Genomic DNA, 18,889 nt, shown 5'->3' on the forward strand with positions numbered 1-18,889 from the left:
TTCCTACTTTCGCCACGCTCAAATTTAGGTCCTCGAACGCTCTGACTGTTGTGGCCTGTAAAAAATACATTTTAACGGATTTCCGAAAACTAAAGTCAATTCATTTACTTATGACCCAAGATGATTTAGTGGGCAAAGTTTGAGGGCAAACTTTTTTTCGACCCGAAACGCAGTGGACCGTTCTTAGGGAAAGTGCCACTTAAGAACGGCTGCCGGTAAGAATCGAGAACTGCATTTCAGCGACCACTTGGTCGAATTTCTGATATTTCGCCTGGAGATACCCTTGGATTAACTATTTTCGAAAATCATATTTTAAAGTTCCAAGGTATTTTATTTTTTGAGAAAATTGCGAGAGTTTGAAATGCGGCCTAAGTGCGGTCACGGGCCGATGAAAACCGCGAAAATTTAGGTCCCCGTTCACGGTGTAAAATAACCCAATGAACTTGAAACTTTACACAAACCTAGACCAACCATCTCACAAGAAAATTAATACAATAAACATTCTAAACTCGCTGGCTGCTTTCTAAAGCATGCAGATTTGTGTACGCTACTCAACATGGCCTCGAAACCAATGCCTATTTTCATTAAAATAAAAGTGTTTCTGGTATGTAATTTTCTCTAAATTAAATCTCATATCTCGAAAGACAAAGAAAAGAACTTTATTTGTTCCAAGTTTCAAGCTCTGATTCAAACTCTTTCCCACTCAAGAAAGATCGAATATGCGTGCGATATTTGCGGCTCGCAATTCACGTCACGAATTATGAGACCAGAACCGATTCACAAACACTTGACATCTGGAGCCCGTGAATGTTTCCAAACATCACATATTGGGCCCTAAAACTAATCAGACTGACTAAAGACAGCCATTCAATGTTTTTCGAGCCCAGATTTCTTTCCTATTCTGCTCTAAAATAATATAGTTATTCCGGTCAATTAGCCTACGAAACATGTGCAACAAATTTGCATACCATTTCGATGTCGCAGGAAAAAGTAGTGCAAATCAAACTTTACAGCTCGTTTAGCTTCTTAAATGAAGCAGTCGATCAGTAAAATGGAGAAAAACGTGTGACTTTGTTCCTGCCGTGTTGTTTTTAGTCTTCGTTTTTAGCAGCGACGGCTCAAATCAATTAGCCAGTGTGACAAAACAACTGTCACTCGATATTCACTTCGTTGATGTGGGTAACGCGCACGTGATCCTGGCCAGGCACTTGCGCCTTCAGGGCGCTTTTAGAAAAGTATTGCTTGTGGGCCAAGCTATGAATACCCTGGTGATGATGACCTTGTCAAGCTTAAAGACTGTACAAGAGATCTGAGAGCCCACCTTTCCAGCTTTGGTTTTTTTCCGCGAAAAAAATCGACGTGAAAGCATTAGTGTCAGGTTTTGGTTTTTTGACTTACAGTAATGCAGATCCTGGAACGTCGATTTCTTGGGAAAAAAATCTATCCATAACCACCATCCCCACAATTAAAAATATTAAATTTGTAACTTTGAGGGTATCAAAGTAGTGAATTCCCCACCGACCAACCCGACCTTTCCCACCCCCATCCCCCCTGGCGATAAGCGTCAATTGTGGTTATTGTTTACTTTCCTAAACCGGTTTTCTCGTTGTTCCTGTCATTCTCTTTCAATTTCTGAGAAGATAGGAATCTTGCCAGCCTTGGTCTGTCTGATGATGGCCACGAAAACTAACTTATTACTAGCGCAAGCGGGTGAGGGCCGTAACTACCTTATTAGTAGCACGTGCGGGTGAGGGCCGTATTTCGCCTATACATTTTCCAATTTCAGATTTCCTGTTATTATTTTTTTCACGGAGTTGAAAAAAACTAGCAGGAGCAGCGAGAAAACGGTCTAGCCGAAGGTAAACAATAACCACAGTATTATTGACGCTTTTAGCTAGGGGGGAGGGGGTGAGGACGGGTTGGTGGTCAGTGGGAAATTCACTACTATGCTCTCAAATATACAAATTACATATTTTTAATTGTGAGTATGGTGGTTATGGGTTTTTTTTTTCGCGAAAAAATCGACGTTCCAGGGTCTGTATAACTGTAAGTTAAAAAACGAAATGACAGTAAACAACCAAAGCTGGCAAGATGGGCTCTCGATTCTCTTGTACAGTCTTTTGGCTTGACAAGGTTTTCATCCCCAGGGTAGTCGTAGCTTGGCCCACAACCAGTAATTTTCACTATTTACTGTTTCTAAAAGCGACCTGTACGCGCAGGATTCCATACCCAAATGCCTGGCCAGGATCACGTGCGCGTTACCCACATCAGCGAAGTGAATATCGAGTTACAATTGTTCAGTGTCACACTGGCTTATTGATTTGAGCCGTCGCTGCTAAAAACGAAGACTCAAAACAACACGACAGGAACAAAGTCACACGTTTTTCTCCATTTTACTGATCGACTGCTTCATGTAAGAAGATAAAGGAGCTGTTAAGTTTGATTTGCACTACTTTTTTCCTGCGACATCGAAATGGTATGCAAGTGCACATGTTTCGTAGGCTAATTGACCGGAATAACTATATTATTTTAGAGCAGAATAGGAAAGAAATCTGGGCTCGAAAAATATTGAATGGCTGTCTTCAGTCAGTCTGATTAATTTTAGGGCCCAATATGTGATGTTTGGAAACATTCACGGGCTCCAGATGTCAAGTGTTTGTGAATCGGTTCTGGTCTCATAATTCGTGACGTGAATTGCGAGCCGCAAGTATCGCACGCATATTCGATCTTTCTTGAGTGGGAAAGAGTTTGAATCAGAGCTTGAAACTTGGAACAAATAAAGTTCTTTTCTTTGTCTTTCGAGATATGAGATTTAATTTAGAGAAAATTACATACCAGAAACACTTTTATTTTAATGAAAATAGGCATTGGTTTCGAGGCCATGTTGAGTAGCGTACACAAATCTGCATGCTTTAGAAAGCAGCCAGCGAGTTTAGAATGTTTATTGTATTAATTTTCTTGTGAGATGGTTGGTCTAGGTTTGTGTAAAGTTTCAAGTTCATTGGGTTATTTTACACCGTGAACGGGGCTTCGTCCTTTGACCTAAATTTTCGCGGTTTTCATCGGCCCGTGACCGCACCTAGGCCGCATTTCAAAAATAGTTAATCCAAGGGTATCTCCAGGCGAAATATCAGAAATTCGACCAAGTGGTCGCTGAAATGCAGTTCTCGATTCCTACAGGCAGCCGCTCTTAATAATTTTTGAAGTAGGCCAATTGGTTTACAGTAAACGAAAATATTACATCTGATCACTGCTAGAATGACAAAAAATGTCGGCGCTTAAAGTCTATCTTGCAATGCAGGCAGCCGTTTGTTCCTCACCCAATGCAATGTCAAGGACATTTGAGGGGGAGGGGGAGGGTTAAAATGCGAAAATGCTTGATTACTGAACATGTGCATACCCAAGGGAACAACCTTTAGTTACGTTCTTTTTCCTTTACTAAAATTCAGATAATATATTTATTCGCGAATTCGATTGCGCACGCGGGCTGGGTTTGTTAGGAGCGTCGGTGGGGGGATTAGATTTTACAAAACAGTATCAGTACAGTGCTGATGAAGATCACGACATCCTTTAGCTAGTTCTTTCCACCTTTTGGTACAATAGATCCTAGTATGAAACCAAAAATGTATTGCATTGCATGCATCTGTTTGTTCCTCATACTACTGATGTCATGGGCAATTTACGGGAGTGGGTGAGGACTAAAATGCTTGATAGCTGCACTCGGTATTAGCGTTGAAAACACTTAACTAGAAATACGTGACTCGCAAAACCTCGCGAAGCTAGGGCTCGGCGGAAAGCCCTCTTTACTCGTATTGTAGCATCAAATGAGGTTTCTGAACATAGCAACTATTTTGATGAGCATGGTCTTTTCGTAGTTCCACAAGCTAGTTTGCGGTTGAAAATCTATTTCTGACGCGACGAAATGTACACGGGCGTGCAGCGCTGTGGTGTTCGATTAATTTATTTCCCACGGAAAATTATTTTACCGCGGCCGCAAAACGTGTAATTTCTTCTATGCAATCTTTCACAAAAAAGATTTCTGGAAGAAAGGGAAAAGATTCTGGAGAGATAGTCCGTATCCAGTGAATGTTGATGAACATTGCAGTTGAAATTTGATCCGGCACGAAAACTTTCCCGATGTATGCAAATTTTGCTCCAGACGACGCCAGACAGTCTGACGTCATTCATACTTTGTTTTTCACTGTTGCTAGGCAACAGTGCGGACATTTTCAACGATATAAATATATATATACATGTATATAAAGACAAATACTGAGCAAGAACAGTGGGGTAAACTTCTTACCGGTCCGACTTGGTTTAATAACGTTTCGGCTTTCAGCCTTCTTCAGATAATATTAAAAATTAAAAACTAAAAACTTTTTACAATGGCTGCGCGTATCAAAGGTACAGGCTTATACAACCAACTTAATTAGCGCTACAAAAAGGTTTGAATCACAAACAAAATAGTAATAGAATAAAAGCAAGTGACAAAATTGCTGAAATTCACTGACTTTTTTATATTAATTCTTTGTACCCCACTATCAAATTTGAATTGGTTTATTCCGACAGGTTTTTTGCATGTTTTGGATCTTACATTACACCTTAAGGATAAGTATAGACCTAGGTAAGGCGTTTGGGACTTTAGACCACAATCTTATGCTAAATAAGTTATCCCTTTTCGGTTTTAATCGTTCCTCAGGCCTGTAGCAGGGAGAGGGGCGGGGGGGGGGGGGGGGGGCTTGAGCCCCCCCAGAATATTTGGAAGTTAAAAAACAATCTGCCAAAAAATAAATAATTAAACCAAATTAATGGGCAGCAATCAGTCTTGAACTCTGACGCTGCAAGTCCCTTTTCACAACCTTTAAGAAGTTGTTTACTACCTGTCAGTTTCCTTGGCTAACAGTTTGTTTTTATATACAACAGCATCAAGGGCACTCCTACCTTGTGAATCGGAAATAAGAACTAAAATGGATCGAAATCAACCCATCTCAAGCCGTAAGAGCTATTGAAAGACATCAGCTCATTTATAGCAACACAAATGTCCCACAATGCTCCCACAGTCGGATTCTTACAGCCCGGTTCAAGCCAAATTTTAAAAGAGAAAGAAAAATTTGTCGTTATTTGTTTACGTCCTCCTTCAAACGTAAAATTAGGAAATTTCGCATGGTAGTACACGTAAAAGAAACGGCAAAAAATGTACCAAAAAGTGTGATGCAGGTCCCAAGTTATTGGTTTACGTACTAAGTCTACTTTTTTATGTTTTTACATACTCGTTGCATCTTAAGGTGATTCCGCTGAAAAAGAAGGAGTATTTAAAATTGTCTAAGACTTGGTCCAGTTCATGACTATGTTATGAGCATTACAAAAATGCAATAAAAAATGGGGGTCACCGTGCTCGTTTTTGTGCAACCTGGATGGCTATTATAGTAAATAGATGACCCATGAGGTTTATATTAGGAACGCTAGTAATCAGAAGAGGGAACTATCATTTCTAGAAAAATTAATTTCTTGCATTAAAATATTGAAGCAGTTCAACAAAATTTCCTTTAATCTTACACAAAAAACTATTTTAATTGAACTGGAATAAAGATTATGAAAGAAATTAAAGATTTTGCTGCGTGTGCACGTAAGCAGCACTACCTAAATACGTGCTTTTTAAAGCATTAAAATAAAAATATCTCAAAGTAGAGTATTAAACTTTTCTTTAAATCGCGATATATAGTGGTCAACCGTATGACATTTAAATTGATGCATTAAAAAATGGGGGTCACCGTGCTCGTTTAGAAGAAAAGGACCATTTATTTTCCTGCCGAGCTTAGCCTCAAGGAAATCCCGTAATGTTGTGCGTGCGCGCGCTAAATGACGCGAAAAATTATGCGCAGCAAGGATGCGCAATGCAATTCGATGGAATCACCTTAAACTCCCTTATCAGTCCGTATTTTGAGTGACGAGGTGGGGGTGGGGGGGGGGGGTGGGGATAGTTTTGTTTAACTATTTTGCTAAGCCCCCTCAGTTGTTTTAGCCTTGCTACGGGCCTGTTCCTCCATACAATGGTTCTCCTCCTATCTAACTGGCCGCACCCAAAGCATCAGTGTTAATGGCACTATCTCCGAGCCTATGTCAATTCAGTTTGGGGTCCCTCAGGGTAGCGTCCTAGGCCCACTATTATTTATTATGTATATTAATGATCTTCCACTTGTTGTAAAAGTATGTAGTGTAGAACTCTACGCCGAAGACACGCTTATTTTTTTCGCTGGTAAATCCGTTAGAGAAACATTTCAACAAGAAAATTAACGATGGTAAAACAGCATGACGTTTCGACGACTTCATATCGTCATCGTCAAATGAGTAAAATGGAAATAACGAAAGGCATATTTATAGGTATTGAAAGTGAGAAAATAAATTAGCATGAAAGCATTCAGTTAAAGAGTTTCGCACGAATGGAATCCGCTTGCGTTTTCAGTTTCGGTCTTTTGTTCTTGATCCACTGCAAATTTGGATATATCGTGGATTTTAACCTTCTTATTTTAGCTAAAAGAAAAAAAAAGTTGAAATGTTTCTCTAAATCTCTGCCAAAAGAGATGGCAGACTCTGTTTGTAAGAAGGGATCTCGCCAGGCCCACTTATATCGCCTTCCCAAAACGCACAAAACAACACTCGCGATGCGGCCGATCCTCTCAACAACTGGAACGTACAACCATGCTCTCGCAAAATGGCTAGACGAAAAGGTGAAACAGTTGTCGACTAACGAGTATGCAATCTCTGATGTTTTCAATTTTGCCGAAGATATCAAACACCTCAAACTCGACGGAAATGTTTTTCTTGTCTCCTATGATGTCACCGCTCTCTTCACAAATGTTCCTCTGGACGAAACCATCCATATTCTAGCCGATAAAGCCTTAAAAGATAATTGGTTCAACAAGACCTACAACATGAACATCAGCAAAGACGAGCTGATAAGTGTTGCCACAAAAAACCAACTATTTCAATTCAATGGAAACTTGTACGAACAGGTCGATGGGGTCGCGATGGGATCACCATTAGGTCCTCTTATGGCAAACGCGTTCATGTGTACAGTTAAAGAGAAACTAGCGTGCGAGAACAAGCTTCCAAGCTTCTACAAGAGATACGTGGACGACACGCTGGCTTTGGTACGCGACCTCTCCGATGCCACCGATTTGCTTACATGTCGTAACGAAGCCCATCCCTCCATTCAATTTACGATGGAAGTAGCAACCAACGATCGATTGCCATTCATTGGCATGGAAATCATCAAAACCGACGGCAGCCTTGAAACCTGCGTTTACAGAAAGCAAACAAATAAAGGGCTCCTCCTACATTACCAAAGCCATGTTGACAGCCGGTACAAACGGTCACTTCTAAGAACAATGCTAGACCGCGCAAAACGCTTATCGTCTGCACAAGACTTCCTTTTGCAAGAATGCAAGACCTTAAAAGAGATATTTTTGAAATTAAAATATCCCGAGAAAACTCATCGACTCAGCTATCAATCGCCTCCAGCATCCTATAGACCCAGTTCAAACACCTTCTGACCGCCCTGTTCGGATTACGTTGCCATTTAAAGATCAGAAATCGGTGGACGGATACTGATGCCATCTGCTTGAGTTCTGCTGATCGTAATCTTGTCCCGCCGGACGGGGTGGCCTCGGATATCACTGACAAAGTACTGCGCTCTTTTAGCAACCTTAGTGAGCGAAATGTATGTGAGCTCATTAAAGCCTCTGCCAAAAAGTCGTGCGTATTACACCCATTTCCAACTAATGTGGTCTGTGATTCATTAGATGTTCTGCTTCCGGTGATCACAAATATGGTGAATGAATCTCTGTCCACTGGATATTTTCCTGAAAATTGGAAGGAAGCTATCGTAAACCCTTTGTTCAAGAGGGGCGCTAATGATTTCGCTTACAAGAACTTGCGTCCGGTTAGTAATCTCCAAGTTGTGTCCAAGATTACTGAAAGAGCACTATTTGACCAAGTATGCGCCCATGTCATGAACAACGAACTGTTTCCCGAGTTGCAGTCGGCTTACAGGAAATCACATAGCACTGAGACGGCGCTGGTTAAGATAGTTAATGACATCTTACTTGACATGAACCGTCAACATGTGTCTTTGCTTGTATTACTTGACCTTAGTGCTCATTTGATACGGTCGACCATACCATCCTCTTACGCCGTCTCGAGACATCATTTGGTGTTACTGGAGATGCGCTCAAATGGATCGCCTCCTACCTGTCAGCTCGATCTCAACGTGTTATGATTGATGGTGTACTGTCTGATAGATTTGATTCGTCATTTGGGGTTCCTCAAGGGTCATGCCTTGGACAACTTCTGTTCTCCGCTTATGCGAGCAAGCTGTTCTAGGTTATCAAGAACCATTTGCCTAATGCGCATACGTACGCTGACGACAGTCAGCTTTATTTGTCGTTCAAACCAGACAGTTCAATGGGTGAGACGGAAGCAAGAGGTGCTATAGAAAGATGTATCAGGGCCGTAAGGGCGTGGCTGATTGTTGATAAATTAAAGCTGAATAAAGATAAGTCTGAATTCATGCTCATTGGAACTCGCCAGCAACTTAGCAAAGTTAGAACTGACAGCCTCATGGTTGGTGACACGCAAGTAAAATCAGTCAGTGAAGCTAGGAATTTGGGTGTCTGGTTCGATTCTAATTTCAAGTTTCGCAGCCATATAAACAAAACATGTCAATCGGCTTTTTTTTTTTCGCTATATAACATAAGGCGTATAAGAAAATATCTGCCTTTTGAAGCTGCAAAGTCATTGGTGCAAGCTTTTGTTATAAGCAGAATCGACTACTGTAATGCAGTGTTATATGGTTTGCCTGCCATACTCGTTAATAGGTTACAACGCGTTCAAAACGCAGCCGCCAGGTCACTTACCAATACACCACGTTATTCGCACATTACACCTGTGATGATTAAGCTCCATTGGTTGCCAGTTAAATTTAGGATTATTTTTAGCGTAAATTTGATGACTTTTAAGGCTCTCCATGGCCTAGCGCCAGCATAACTTAGTAATATTGTATCATTCAAAGGCAATTGTAATTATAATTTAAGATCAAATATTAGTAATTTATTAGCTCGCCCGGCAATTAGATCTGCCAAGACCACTGGAGACAGAGCTTTTTCGGTAGCTGCCCCATTTTTATGGAACTCTCCTCCGGAGACCCTAAGGGCTGTAAGTAGTGTAAATATTTTTAAGAAACAACTGAAAACTTATCTTCTTAAACAAGCATACTATTAATTGCATAAGCATCTTTAGACTATGTATCATAGATTTTTATCGCTTTTTAATTTATTGTTAAATATGATTTTGTTCCATTTTGTAGTTTTAACTATCATATTTTTTAATAATTGTAAAGCTCATTAGATCATATAGATATAATGAATTTTGCGTTATATAAGTATTAAATTTATTATTATTATATGCCCATTTTCGCATTTTAACCCGAGATGGCAATTTTTAATGCCAAAGCTGTCCCAAATTGCAGGGTCACGCTCTCTAGTTCGCTTTCTAAAAACTTAGTATATAACCTGTTGAAAATAAAATAGACAACCTCTCATTACGTGATGATTTCAACGGTGAAGCCGATCGCTCATTTACCAATTAAATAAACTATGCTTACCTTCAAATTGCTCGTCGAAAAGGCGCTTTTTAGAGGATAAAGCCGTACCGTATGGTCCATTTGTTCCCTTTTCAAAAAAAAAAAATATGAATTAACAACTGTTATACACTTGAAAGAGACTTATTGACCGAAGCATTTGCGTCGAAAATGAGTTCGAACTTACCACTTTTTCCGATTTTTCCTCCATGGCGCGAGCCGCTTAACGTGAAATTTTGTCTAGGCCTCGATTTTTCGCTTGGACCACTTGACCCGAAACGGATTGACCGAGATGAAAAACAGAAAGAGGTCTAGGAACTAGGCAAATTAAGCACCACGTTTGGAGCAAGCGGTAGAAATGATCACGTGACCATGTTTATAAAACATTTACCACTCGCTGTTTTCAGTTTCTCAGACAAATTGAGTAGGTTTGCGTTAGCATCGAAGGCAAGAATTATCTTGCCGTTTGCCGTAAACGTGGTGCTTACCACTCTAATCTCTCTATTAGAAAGCACCGGAAGCGGGAATTGTAAACAAGGCGTGCATAAAATGCGATATCGTCGGGTCGAACAGAGGCGATTGAAACGGTAAAATGCTCTGTATTTAAGGGTGAATTTCCCTACAAGAGTGCTTAAGATGCGCCATCTGCTGATGAGCAATTTGCTTGCAAGCAAGGACAAAGCACAAGAAAAGATATTAAATTATGGTGACCAACAGCGTCTATGCTTGTCGTTTTGTCAATCCCGCCGTTGGTCACCATAATTTAATATCTTTTTAACCAACAAAAAGCGAGTTACAGTCGGACCTCTATTAAGCGGCCACCCTGGGGACTTTGAAAACTGGCCGGTTAATAGAGGTTGGCCGTTTAACAGAGGTACAATATAAATTGGGTAGAAATGGAAGTCAACGTAACTTTATTGCCTCTATATAGCAAAACGCTTGTTGAAAAGTGAACATATGTGAAGATGAATGTGAAAATCATTGAAGCAGACCTTTAAGTGCCCTATATTTGCGCATTTCAAGTCCGTGCAAAGTGCTAGCTCTAATACAGAGAGCATGTAGTCGATAACTACAGTATTTTTTGGTGTTGAGTATGTACAGAGAAATATGCAAATCTATGTAACAAAACGTCAAGTTTCTTAGGTAATTTGCTTTGCCGATAGATAAGACAAGGTCCTGGTGACCGTGAAACTGGCAAAGTGTCGGAGTTGATCGGTGTCATTATAGTAGAGATTAAATTGCAGTTCTTGTTTGTTATTAGTTATCATCGTTATATTATCTGTCACTATTTCGCTTGCAAAAATAATTTGCTGGCCGCTTAATAGAGGTAAAAAACAATAAATACTAAACTTGCAACAGCAAAAAGGTGGCCGCGGCCGCTTAATAGAGGTGGCTGTTGAATAGAGGTATCGAATACAGCACTTTACTGACAAATAATTCGGGACTTTGGAAAGTGGCCGCTTAATGGAGGGTGGCCGCTTAACAGAGGTCCGACTGTACAAGCAAGAGGGAACTTGAGTGTGCCTTTCACATTGGTTGTTGGGCTATTTTTGTCTAGCGAAATTGCTCTATTGCTGGTGCGCGGAAAAGTTTTTTTGGTTGGATGGTGCATGTACTCAATCACGTGGTCGCTACTATCGCAAGTCACGCTTCTATAAGTATTTCAGCCCTAGGAGTAAGCAGAACCTGACAGAATTAGAAATGAACTAAACAGAAAATCTCAAAGTATCGCTTCTTCCTCCTAGTCTTGGATGCAAAATTTATCTTTGTCAGTTCATTTTCGTAGAAAATTACGATATTAGTTTAAACTAACGGCTTGAAGTGGAAATGCAGTCCTTGAACATGGATTACATCAATGTGCTAGAGAACGAACATTTACATGTACATCTCTGTGGTCCCGTACAGCACTGATATTTAAGTTAGATTTTTGCTCTTTATTGACCTCACACTCGTCAAACAGATGCATACACTAATGCATCGTCATTTAAAACTAAATCCAGGTCATCTGGGTTTGCTCCCGCGATTGTTGCAAGTTCTTTAATTTGTCAGAGAATGTGGGTGAACTAACTAGAATTAACTATTAGCAGGCTCCTGCTATTAGGAACGGCTATCAAAATGTCGGCCGAGTTGTTCAAGAATACATTTTCAAGACTCCAACATGCCGTTTTCAGTTTGAAATTCTTTTTGAGAAATAAGCAAAATTGTAAATAACTTAACTCAAGAAGAGGTACAGCTTGTAACTCAAAAGCTGTAACTGTTAACAAAGCTGTATTCTCAAATGGTTCTAGCTGGCATTGTCATAGCCAACCTAAAAAACATTTGGTCTTTTTGAAAATAGTTTTTAAGATCTCAATTGACAAAAGCATAAGAAAAGAGCCCTAAATTCTTTTAGTGCCCAAAAAGTTCCCAGGAGATTTGAGAAACTATCACCATATCCTTTCAAATAGCACATTACTGAACTGATGTAAGGATATCAATCTTGTACTAAAATAGTTACATACTTACAGAGCTGTGCAGTGATCTATTTTTTTACTATTGCAGAACAAAGGAAACGAAAAGCCAACATGTCTTTATGTGTCGTCAAAGAATGGTGAATATTCCTCAGCAATCATCTTGAAAAAGTTGGAATCGTTGGGATTCAAAGTTAACTTGAAATCAAGCATCACCGTAGCTGCAAAGTTGTGTTCTTCAACTAGAATGGCTTTAATTGTTGTAGAAGACTGTGAGGAAAAGATCTTCATTGAAGCTATCAAGTAAGTTCCTTCAGACTAAGTGGAGGAATGGGGTATTCTCAATCATTCTTTGTTACGTTATGTAGTAATCATGTATGTAACAAAATGTTTGGTTGTGTTTGCCTCTCCGTATGCTTGCATAATTTTATAAATTTGCGGTAATTGTAATTCAAATGTCGCATCTTTGTTCCTTATTGTTTTTGGATAGTACAGTACTCCTAAATTATGTGAATTGAGTTCTGTGGCTACACTTTGTCGCATGTACATCTTGATATTGCATATAAATTTATCCTACTTGGCAAGTGCTTTCTTCATGCTGTTTTTACAAGGACGAGTTTTTTCCGGACCCTAGAGCGAGCGCATGTTACATCTGTTTTGCTCAGATTTCCCTAATTCTTAGCACATACCCTATAATTCATTGGGATATAGCTGTATGTTTCTTTTGGATGTAATGGCTATTATGTTTAATATTTAAAATATATTTGTTTAACTTAACATGCATTGTCAGTGTTAATAAGGGAATATTCTTACCTGTGTGCATGGAATTTTCTCCAAAACAATGACCCCAGCCATTCAATTAATCATGCCATACAGCAACAAAATTTTAGGTAAGAAAACAAATGTGAACTTTTTTTAATAAAGCCTGTGCTTGATGAAAATACTCAACCTGTTAGGTGACCGCAAAGAGTAGAACTTGTAATAAGAGTTAAGAAGTAAACCAGCTTTTAAAAATATAAACCGTGTTACGTAGATTACAGACTTTGTAGAAAATAATTTTTATACTCATACCATTAACTTAAAGCTCCATTTAAGGGCGGTGCCTACTTTTGTTATTGCGCATACGTTCTGCGCATCTGGAGATACTCGGGTTTCCTATGAGTGGTGCCTACTAATACAGGGATATTTTGGCACGGTTTAAAACTATGCGGAGAAAGCAGAACTTAGCACAAAGGAAGGTGCCCACTAATACAGAGGTATTTTTGTGCAGTTTATTACTATGCGGGAAAATAAGATCTTAGCAAGGGCCATTGGAATCCAAAAAGAAAATTGGGGGTAGCCACGTATTTTTTAGTTAAGTAAGTAACGTCAATTTAAGTCAGCTCTGGTTTACTCAGGTATTTTTATAGCGATTCAAGTAATGAGAAAAAAAATTAAAAAGACCAAATAAATATCAACATAAATATAAATATAATGAACCTACCCACTGTTTGTAACCAATACAAAGACTTTTAAGGAAAATTAAAGATCCAATGCAATCCAAACGTTCAAAGTGTTTCCAAATGATGACGAAATGACGTAAACAAACTATGGTACCCCGACATGCGCGTATGGTACCTACACTTGCCTCTAAATTGCCTCTGCTAAATTGGATGCCCCTGGATAAATATTGAATTAAAAAAAATGATATGCATCGGAAGTGTTTTATTCATGCTATCATGCCAACTCAAACTGTTCTTTAACTTCTAAGAAAACAAAAGCGAAAAAATCAACATTAAGCTAAGTGCATCTACATCATTACAGTCAAACTTCCCATAAGGGGAGACTCTTGCGACCAGAAAAAATGTCTGTTTAAGAAAGTTGTCCGCTTATGAGAGGTTAAAATCTAGTGTTTGTATGTAGCTGATAATTTGACCAAGTGTCCGCTTATGAGAGGTGTCTACCTTCGGGAGGTGTCTGTTAGCGGAGGTTTGACTGTACTTGAAACGTAATATAAACTTTCGCAAAGTACCGCCACGGAGCACTTCTATCAATGTTCATAACTACTGTGTTTCTTTGAGTAACTGATTCAAGTTCTAGTTCAAGGTGATTAACGCTCTTACTTGTAATCAGCAAAGAAAGGAAATTTGTTCAAAATAGAGGTATAACGCAAATCACTGATATATACCAAGAACAGTAGAGGGGCCCAGAACGGAACCTCGTGGTACACAACACGTTACGGGCAAAAAAAAAAATAAGCGGTGAGACCATTTAGACAAGTAAACTGCTCTCTATGGGACAAATATGATTTAAACAAGTCATACGCACTGCCACGTATCCCGCAATGGTTAAGCTTAGATAACAGAATCGGAAGGTTTTTTTATTATTATTTAGCTCAATCAGTTAGGCCTAGTTTATACGTCGCGCTACAGTCGAATTTAATTCAGACGAATTTAATTCAAAGTCCCCCAAGCAATTAAATTAGACGATAGCGCGACGTCTAAAACGAATTATTATAAACTGAACCATTGTTAATGCAATTCAAGGGATTTGGTTGGCTCAGCGGCCATGGCTTAGAAATGGCGACCATTAAATTGTCTTTTGGTTGTTCTTCCACAGTGAAATCAGTAAGATCTACCAATATTTCTTGATTGTTTTTAATAAAACAATTATTTTACTTGTGCTTGTTGGATATGAGATGATAATATCCAACGCGCGCTCGTGGAATAATTGTTTTAAAATTAAATTCGTGTGGTAAATTAAATTCGTCCTAGGCGTTTGTAAGACTGATAAAATATCGAAAACGCGTCTTCAGTTTAAACGTCGCTCTAGCGTCGCGTGGAATGAAATGCATACATTTTCTTAACGTATTTCAAACTTATTTTAACGAGCCCACAGCCACCCGTGGCGACCAGAGACACTTCATTTGGGAAGAGAATTAAATTCTACCGTATTAATTTCGACGCGTAAAACCACGCTACGATTTATGTCAACGGAGCGACGAATTTAATGGAATTAAGTTCGTCTGAATTGAATTCGACTGTAGCTCGACGTATAAACTAGGCCTGGACGCTGTGGGAGCGTATACTTGGGTATATTTTTATGGAGTTCCATCCCAGCCAAAATTAAAAGCTTATCTTTCATTCTAACTCTTGTATTTCAGACTTCATTGTACAGTTCCACATTCAACTTTGCAATTAAAACATTGTACTTTTTACTTTCAACATGCAAAATTGCGCTTTGGGCATAATCACACTCGACTTTTCATTTTCAAAAATGTACATTAGTCATTTGACATATCAATTTTTTTCTTGCCGTCTTGATACAGATACGGCTACTGCAATTTTTCAACACGCAACGTTTCGTGTTCGGCTTCGTCAACATCCAGGAAAGGATAACATCTTGTGAGTACATTACCCCCGCCCCCTCCCCAGGGGTAGAGTAGGAGTTTTCGTGCTTTTAACGAAATATACCCGCGGTAGTCACCTCCTCTTCGGGATTTCCATTTCTCTCCAACCCCTTTGTAATTCTCTGTTTGATCTCCTATCATCTCCAACGAACGAGAATTTGCGTATGCCTTTTTCCCTCTCCAGAATATTTCTCCTCATAATCGGCACGTCACAGTGAAGTTTTATCTCGTTTGGAAGGTGACCTCATCGACAATCGCACCATCTCGAGTGAATTATTGAAATAGCAATGTGAGTGGAGTGATTTCAGTGTGATTTGCGATAAAAGCGATAGCAGAAGGGTGTGTCAAGATTTTTGGAGCACGATGAAGGCTGTAGATCTTTTCCTAAGGCCATGTGTTGTTGTTAATTGTAGATTTCTGCGTTTCTGTGTAAGATTTATATAATTGAAACCACCGATCCAGTATGTTTTTCAACAACATACATGTACAAGAGTTGCTCTATTTTTAGTCAATATTATTTCTCAGTCACAGATAAAATGCAAAGATCATGTTATGCGATGAGTTACACATATTTTGAATTTTGTCTATATTTATAGTTATTTCACTACAGCCAATCTAACTGAATTTCGTGCCCACCTCCCAGCTTGAGTTTGTTTGAACACAGGAGCTGTTAACTGTAGAGAGATGCGTTGCGTGATAATTTGCGTAATATTTAAAACACGAGCAGCAGTGTTTTATCGGGATTTTAAACCACGAGGCGCAGCCGAGGGTCTGACTTTCCGAGACACCCTCGAGATCAGGCGTGCTGCAGAATTCTGAATTCATTGAAGTTTAAAAGTCTCACGCCAGGTATGACTTTATTGCTCAATCATTTCTTAATTATAGTTAAGTAACACACATGGATGTCACATAAAAGAAACACTCGCCCATCTTTTAGAGTTTCCCTTAACAAGCTTACAAATAGTCCAGCCATTATCACAAAAGGAGAAAGTATACTAATCACTTAAAAACCTTTCAGCATCTTAGCTTTCTCGGTAACAATAATGATAATCGCCTATGAGCAATTAAAATGCTAGCAATATGAAAAAAAAAGTATGTAAGTGATAAAATGATCTCTGTAAATTTGTTACTGTATGGCTAATAGTATCGACAATACGAAAGTGTGCCGTTATAATGTATGTATGTATGTATGTATGTATGTATGTATGTATGTATGTATGTATGTATGTATGTATGTATGTATGTATGTATGTATGTATGTATGTATGTATGTATGTATGTATGTATGTTCTGAAACTCAGATGGCATAAGCATTAGAAGAGAATGTTCCAGTTTTACAGTTAATTCTTGTGGGGATTAAGGATCAAGGCAAGTTTTGAGTCTTGGTAGCTGAATTTTGAGTTTTTTAGCTTTGAGTCTTTAAGTGTTTTTAGTAATTTATATTTATTTAGCAGTTGCAATATCCCAAACATTTGTGTGTAAATGGTTGTCATTATGTTATTCGCCCTAGCCTAGTTCAAGTCGTTTTTCTTTTTTGTATTCTTTCCTTAGTTTATCCTTACCTGGGGTAAAGCTAAAAATATTTCTTAGTTCTCACTCTGGTTCTTACTGTAAAATCAAGACAAGACTGTCAAAAAACATGTGATAGCGAGAGTATCTCTTCAATGCCCTGTCTAGTTATCCGCAGCCAAAAAGGGTTTTGAAAATACTTTTCACCCAGCGTTTGGTCCATTCTAGATTAATCCTCATTGTCAACATCAAATACTGTGATACTTAGCATTATTCTTGTTTTGCAGAATGCCCAACTCTTGTAATGAGCATACGCCTATTCTATTCATCTCTTCTGGACCCCTTTCAGGTAAACCAGATTTTTCCATTTTATATTTTACATTTGAAGTTGTTTTCTAGTGTTTTCATTGCATATTTTATAATTAAACCTAGCATGTATATGCCAAGACTTATAGAAACATCCAGAAGAAACAGCTGAGTAACAGCAGCTGTTGATACAGTTTATTTGGGCCTTATATGTAAACACTATATGCTAATTTATTGATACACCTTGCCCGCAGACTCTGTACTTTTTTATTTCTCCTTGACAATGGCGTCATGGAGACACCGAAACGTCGGTTTTTATCGTTAATTTTTGCATGTCTCTGCATTACCAAATCTTTATTGATATGTAAAAATATGTGAAAAATACCTGTATTTATTATCATTTTCATCCACTTACTAGTCGCACTTTCCTCGACATGAAATTGAAAGTACCATGTTTTATTATAAATAATGAAAACAAAAAAGGTAAATAAAAGACATACTTTCTAAGGACGAAGATCATATTCAATGAGGACACTATAAAAATACGAATGTAAAAGCACTCATTACTCAATTTTATAACTACGGCTTAAAGTAGTTCTCACTCTCCTTAGCGCCCCGATGGTTGATGGTATGGTGTTAAAAATGTACAGGCACCATTAGCCCTAAAACAGCCTTCATACGTGAGAAATCAAAGAACCAGAATCAAATGTATTCAATAACTATGCGACTTGTTTTGCTGGAGAAGTGTCATGAAGAGGTCTTGTGTGACAGTGCTCCACTGTTCTGGTTTCTCCGGATGCATTGGAACGTTCTGGTATCGTATGTTCTGACACTAATTCAAAACATATAAGCCTTTGTTTCTTTTAATAGAACCAACAACTCTAGCCAGAGAAAAATGATTCTTCGGTTTTACCTGATATTTACTACGCAAATAACACCATCGTAAATCACTGGGTTAAACTTTCGAAGAGGACTAACGTATCCCACAAACACGAATTTGTTTCTTTGGGAAGTGGTAGTAAGGGATGGAATCCCGTGTGAGACCTTTGGAAGCACCGTCAGTTCTTTAGGGAAAGCTTGTCTATGAACTACTTTAACCACTACTCTAGTCGCTGCCACAATTTCGTCAACCGTCAGGCTTCCATTCCTCACTTCTCCAGATTGGCGCCGTAAATTATTCTTAAAACGAAGCAACCATGCGACCGACGTTAAGAGCTTGTAAAGGCAGCAATAGCGCGATAAGAGGGACGGTAAACTATCTTCTTGTACCGTCATGTGAACTTGAGCGTTCTTCTTCTTCAGCTCGCGATCTTCCTCAGGCAATCCTGAGATTTCGCCAGGTAGCCTTGGCCACTCACTTTCGTCTTGGCCTAGAAACGATGGTCCGTTGAGCCAACACCGTAACTTCGCAGTTTCAGCAATGGAGAAGCCTCTGGAGGCGTAATCTGCTGGGTTGCGCAGCGAATCAACATGTCGCCACTGGCACAGGGAAAAGGTATTGTGGATCACCGATAGTCTGTTCGCGACGAACGGCCGAAACCTTCTTGCTTCATTCCTGATGTATTGCAGCACGATCGTTGAATCCATCCAGAATACTGT

The 18,889-nt window shown here is 39.1% G+C and overlaps 1 protein-coding gene, 1 long non-coding RNA gene and 1 pseudogene across 3 annotated transcripts in view; 2 read left to right on the top strand and 1 right to left on the bottom strand.

Moving 5' to 3' along the window:
• LOC146453344 (uncharacterized) overlaps window positions 1-18,889 on the top strand; it is a 108,729-nt gene that overhangs the window by 17,264 nt on the left and 72,576 nt on the right. For both annotated transcript variants that reach the window (XM_085096715.1, XM_085096716.1), the window contains exons 2-3: window positions 12,179-12,390; window positions 17,272-17,333. In XM_085096715.1, coding sequence (XP_084952841.1) covers window positions 12,179-12,390; window positions 17,272-17,333 — 274 coding nt within the window. The remainder of the gene's footprint in view (window positions 1-12,178; window positions 12,391-17,271; window positions 17,334-18,889) is intronic.
• The window catches only part of LOC146453347 (uncharacterized), a 123,303-nt gene continuing 109,166 nt past the window's right edge, over window positions 4,753-18,889 (bottom strand). Inside the window, exon 4 of the long non-coding RNA XR_014859521.1 lies at window positions 4,753-5,920. This is a non-coding gene — a long non-coding RNA (uncharacterized LOC146453347). The remainder of the gene's footprint in view (window positions 5,921-18,889) is intronic.
• The window catches only part of LOC146453348 (uncharacterized), a 55,347-nt pseudogene continuing 42,478 nt past the window's right edge, over window positions 6,021-18,889 (top strand).

Source organism: Pavona decussata, unplaced genomic scaffold, assembly GCF_977016875.1.
Source record: "Pavona decussata unplaced genomic scaffold, jaPavDecu1.1 SCAFFOLD_336, whole genome shotgun sequence".
Lineage (NCBI taxonomy): Eukaryota > Metazoa > Cnidaria > Anthozoa > Scleractinia > Agariciidae > Pavona > Pavona decussata.